Consider the following 5,943-nt stretch of genomic DNA (forward strand, 5'->3'; position numbering starts at 1 on the left):
GGCAGATCCACTTTTCATTGTGAAAACCAAGAAATCAACTTTTCTTCAACCAATAATAATTCATCAGGTTTGACAGAATTAATAATGTTTTCTACGGAAGTCATCCCATCCGTTAATTTACATAATACGTGAAACAATAATAAATGCAATTGATGTGTAATTTTTCTGATGAAACAGGGACTGCTCTTTTCACAGATTAATATCGGTGCAGTAAAAAATCAAAGATCCATTTATTATTTTAACAGCAGTCAATCAGAAAACAGAAACATATTTGCAGCGGAATCTGTCATTCTTATTTTACGCATTGATCCATAAATCGATACGAAAAATTAAAGATCTATGAATGTAAAACATTAATCTTTAACGAAAAATCATGAATTCCATAACTTGGGCTCTGATACCACATGTAAGCAATTAATTCATACTTTAATGCCAAGATCTTGGAATTCTATGATTTTCACGTATGAGTAATTTGATCAAGTAACATACCTTGATCCATGAAGAAAATTGGAATTTATTAAATCTGTAAAAGAGAAATCAGTGAGAATAAATAAAACTGTTCTTGAATGTTCTTATTGATGGTTTTTCATTCACGTTAAAAAGGCAAAGAGAGGCAGTTTTCTTTTAGGCCAAAACTACCCACTTTCCATCAAAGTGGACAGTTACAAAACTGTCACTTCTCAATGACCAATCAGATTTTTAATATATATAGACCAAATATTAATTTATTTATAATATTACGCGGGACCACATTAATTGGTCTAACATTCAGTTGATGACATGATTTATTTATTTCTTTTTTTCAAATTTTGGAAATTTTAGTTAAACATGTGGAATTAATAGAATCCTAAGCAAACTTAAAATTTAACCAAGAAAAACACTTTGAATTTTATTCTTCATGTCTAGGATTACGTCCTAGATCATTAGATAGAAATCCAAATATGAAGATAGAAAAAAAAAAAGGAAAAAAAAAAAAAGAAAAGTAAAGAAAAGGATCACTACTGTATAAACGGAAAGTTTCAAAGTAAGCATTATACAATCTCCAAAATCAGTAAAATAATAAAACCAAGGGTTTTATTTTATTACATTACGAATTATTATTGGAAGTTATAATTTGTGGATTGTATATACCTCTCTTTTTCTTGGAAAAAAGACATTGAAAACATTTCGTCTTATGTACTTCTATGCAAAATCGATTTAAGAATTATTTTACATTTATTTTTTCTATAGCAAAATTTAAGAGTTCTAAAAATCGCTTGTAATTGCAATAGAATTAATTCGATAATTGTATCATGGAAGTAATTGTTCAAAGGGGCACTGCAGTTCACAAACAATTTTACTTTAGAACACCGTACTGTGATAAGCATCGTAATAAATTTTCTTACTCTATTCATTAAAATTGTTGTTCTCAACAAGTATCCGCAACTAATTTTCCAGCATGTACATACTATTCGCGCGGGTGACAATCCAACAAATATTTGATGGCTTCTATATTTTTTAGATGGAGAGTGCGGCCTCCATGTGCATCGTACATATACGTGTCAAAAGTCCAAAACATGCAGCAGCATAATGATTTCACATAAAGAAATTGAAGTCTGACATGTAGAAGAGTCGAATCTCTAAAATTTAAAAATATTTTGAATTTTTCAATAAGTAAAAAGTATTTTTCTGATTTTTGTCTCATGTTAATACTAATAACTCATAATTTTTCTGTTCTTTCTGCATTTTCCATTCCAAAACCAACAGCATTATTGGAGTTCGACGATACTTTCTTCTGTTCACTTTTTGGAAACTCTCAAGCAAAACCAACTTTTCTTCTTTTTCCTTTTTCAACTTTTGATTAATCTTCGTCTTCATTAATTAATATAATGGGGGTGTCATGAAATTTCTTTGGCTGGATTGAACAGAATAAGAGTTTTAATGGAGTTTTTTCTTACCAAAAGGGCTAAAACCAGAACAAATTTTGTGAAAATCGTTATTTTCAGTGTTTATGCATCTCTTGTTTTGACGTCTGTTGCACAACTTCTGCCTGAAAACGAAGGTAGCTCACCTTCATTAAGCAACGTCTCTGTGTTTCTGTTAAGATAATTAAGCAAGAATTGAAGGTTTTCCCTTTTTTTTTTTTTTTTTTTTTTACTGTGATTCATGCATTTCTGTATTACTGTAACTGCCTATTCAATCTGGAAGTTAATCTGGGTATTCTTTTGCTTGATATTTTTCCTATTCATTGAATTGATAGCCTATCGGGTATTTCTGGTACTTCTTAATTATGTTAGTATAAGTATAATATGAAAAAGATAAGAAAGAGATGGACTTCCCATGGCGTTTATTTTGCAATAATGGATTTTTTATTATTTATTTATTTATTCAACTTTTCATTCAAGGATTTCTGTTAAGATAAGATAAAGAACTGTATTTCAGTACAGTTATTTAGAAGAAAAACAGATTTTGTTTGATTTCTCATATATTCTATGGTTGCTTTTATGCTTTGACAGTACAAGTTCTTGAAAGAATATCATCGAGATTACAAAACAAATACTGGAATGTTACGCGAAGATCTTGCAGTGAGAGTACCGGTTTTAACATGACCATTTGGGGTGACGATGTCTACAGCAATGTGACTTGTGACTGTTCATTTGTTAACAAGACTGTTTGCCATGTGACGCACATGTATGCTCTTACTCTTTTTTTGTTCAAAGTTTTTGTGATTGTACATTTATGGCAATTTGGTAAGGTGGATGTGATAGTAGTGGACAATATTGACAGAAAAAAATTAAAATCTTTGATTAATAACAAAAAATTAGTTTTAACCCCATATGCATAAAGCATGTTTGGCCAATCTTCACGCGGATCCTTGGATTGTATACAGCCACTGGTATCCTTCCACATGCTCCATTCCTCCACCTAAGCCTCAGAGATGGGGAAGGAGGAAGCAAGAGCACGAAGTGAGATCTAAAGAGAAACGTAAAATTACTTTTTTAAGAAAAGTAAATTTGTGAATGAACAAGCCAATGTGTTTGAAAAAAATAGTTGCTTAAAAAAACTTCTAAGCTTAGACATATGTTTGGCTAGGCTTAAAATTTAATTGACTTTGTTGTATTTATGGCCTCCATATTTTGCATTGAGAGTTTTAAGAAGAAATACAATGGTTATGAAATAGATATAAAGAGCCTCTTCCATATAGCCCAGGGAGTCGAAATGTACCTAATGTTTTGTTTTCTTCTCTCATTTTACCCTCAACGGGGGTGTTCTTATGGTGAATTGAGATGATTAACACGGTCATTATTCATTAAGAAATTGTTATTTATTTAAGTCATGTTTCAAATTCAACTCCACTTTGTATGTACAGCCAGATGAAGGGTTTCAATTTGACTGGAATCTTGCCTGCAGAATTTGCGAATCTTACTTATCTAAAAGAGTTGTAAGTAGCAACATTGTTATTTTGGGTACTCTATTGAGTTGATCGAATATGTATGCCAGTCATTTACTTTCGTTTGTTAATTTACCAAAAAAAAAAAAAAAAAAAAAAAAATAAAACCATTTGAGTACCCTAAGCCGAAAATTGTTTGTATATAATATTTGCATAGTTTATCGTATGTACATGGAAGATCTACAATTAAAATTTTCTCCCGTTATCTAAAATCAAACTAAATATATAAGATGGAGAAGAAGCGGCGAAGACTTAGGTTGAAGAAGTTGCTAGGAAGGTCCAAACCACGCTAGAGAAACATGAGAAATGAGAATGCATCTTGGTTACAATGTCAATTGAATGTAAGCAATTTTGACACAACTCAATGACATGAACTTGTGTAATACATGAAAATTGACCCTACTTACTTTTACTTTTAAATCCATGATTTACGTATAAATGACTCTTGTTAATTGAAAAATAACTTTACCGCGACATCAATAACTAAGTATTTGTTTGGCTTTACTTATAGGTAATTGAAATTATAATGTGATAGAAATGAGTAGTGTGTAGTAGTTTTAGGTCCTAAGAAATGTGTTGATAAAATTAATGTTTTAACATTGACCTTTAAATATTAATGTACTTGCAATATATAAAGAAATAACCTTCTTTACGTGTGGTTTATTTTGTTGGCCTATCATCTTTTAATAATTTGAATTACACAAAAATGTTATTATGTAACTAAGGATGGTTGGTGACTAAAAAAATAAAACTTATACAATTTCACTTTCTCCTAATTTGAGCTGATAGTGTTAGGAAATCGAACGTAATATTTAGAACGCAACTCAAGTGAAATTGAGTAAAAACTAAAGCTAAAATAAACACTTGGATTTTACGTGAATAACCCCCAATGTAGTTTTGGGGTAAAATCACGGGTAAAGGAATTCTATTATAATAGGAGAATTACAATCTCTCTAACTATAGGAGATAACAATTATTAATTAATTGGGAGAAACTAAATAGAAAACCCTTAGGAGAAAGCAATACTTTCTCTCTCTATTACCTGTATTGCTCAAAGACTTTACTCTTTGAGGGACTCCTTCGTTGATAGAATGCAATTCGCTGCGGAAATCCTCCAATTGCAAGTAAATATATATTGTTCATAACAGTTTCCTATTGCAATTTTTCAACAATGATATTGTATATGCGAAGAACTCATCAAACAAATTGTATTGCACGAAAAAAAATTCAATTTCAAATTTAGCCCTTGTTTGGCGCATATTAAAATCAAATTTTTAGTAGATTTTGATAGATGAAATATGTAATAAAAAAGTTGTGAATCCCATATGTGATTAAAATTAATTGTTGATATTGTAATTTAAAATTTTAATTTAATTTTAATCTGCGTCAAATAGGGCTTAAGGCATTTCAGTCCACCATTTTTCCCCATGCACAAAGTCAAGACTTTTCCCTCTGGAGCCAAAAGATTTTATCATTGCATTTGATGTCTTTATCCATTTCAATTAAGGATATTTGGGTATGTCTAGATTCGACCATTTGCATGACATATATTTTATACACAGCTGAAAGCATAACCCAATGAATTGGGGTTGGGAGTAAGGATGTAAACGAGCTACGTGAGTCTCGAGTCGAAGTCCATGGCTTGAAGAAGGTTTGTGTAAAAATAAATTGAGGTTTTTCTGGTTCGACTCGAGCCAAAACTCTGCCCAAAAATAGGGTTCGACTCGGGCCTCTTTGAGTCGAGCCAAGCTGGCTAATTTTTTTTTATTTTTTTTCAATTCTACTTTTTTAAAAAGGCAGCTTTAAATTTAAAGCAGTTGGCACAGCTGCCTTTTTAAAGGCAACGATAGCTACCATTATGAGAATTTTTTAAGGTCTTTACGACAATGTATATTAGAATTTCATTGTATTATAATTTGGTGCAGCCATCAAAACACCGATTCTTGTACTCATCTTTGATATAGTGGATTTCTACTTTTTTGCCCGTACTTTTTTTCATCTTGGATTTTCACGTAAATTAGTGTATTCTTGTTCTCATTTTTCTGCTTGTTCTCGCTTTTACGTAACATTACACCAAAGCTCAAAGAACTAATCTCTGATGCGATACAATTCCACAAGAACAAACTGCTATCAAAATTCTAGCCCTGAATCGAAACATTCTCAAGGTAAAACCAATGTTCCTCTACAATAATTGATAATAACCCAATACTATACAAGTTTCTCTCAATTTTGATCTAAAAATCATTGAATTACACTAAGAAGTGAAAACTAGGGAGAGAGTTGAAGTCTATCAAGAAGACAATTTAACAGGGATATCTTAATGCCGACAAAGTTGCAAAATAATAAGTTTCCAGCTAGATTGGGACCAAGACAAGAAGTCGAGGAAACACATTGTTACGCCTCTCAACTAGCCGAGATTGAAGTGATACAGGACTGAGGCGTCACTGTTACGCCTCGGCTAGCTGAAGCAACCAGCCTAGGCATACACGACTCAATCGAAGTGGTACAGGACG

At 31.6% G+C, this 5,943-nt stretch overlaps 1 protein-coding gene across 1 annotated transcript; it reads left to right on the forward strand.

The window, feature by feature from the left end:
- Positions 1-1,552: 1,552 nt before the first annotated feature.
- On the forward strand, positions 1,553-3,440 carry LOC111370320 (probable LRR receptor-like serine/threonine-protein kinase At1g53430). The gene is made up of 3 exons (XM_022991994.1): positions 1,553-2,041; positions 2,496-2,670; positions 3,350-3,440. Exons 1-3 carry the CDS (start codon positions 1,921-1,923, stop codon positions 3,423-3,425), a joined length of 372 nt encoding a protein of 123 aa, XP_022847762.1. The 5' UTR covers positions 1,553-1,920; the 3' UTR covers positions 3,426-3,440.
- Positions 3,441-5,943: the final 2,503 nt, after the last annotated feature.

The sequence above is a fragment of the Olea europaea genome, chromosome 21 (genome assembly GCF_002742605.1).
Source record: "Olea europaea var. sylvestris chromosome 21, O_europaea_v1, whole genome shotgun sequence".
In the NCBI taxonomy this organism is placed as follows: Eukaryota; Viridiplantae; Streptophyta; class Magnoliopsida; order Lamiales; family Oleaceae; genus Olea; species Olea europaea.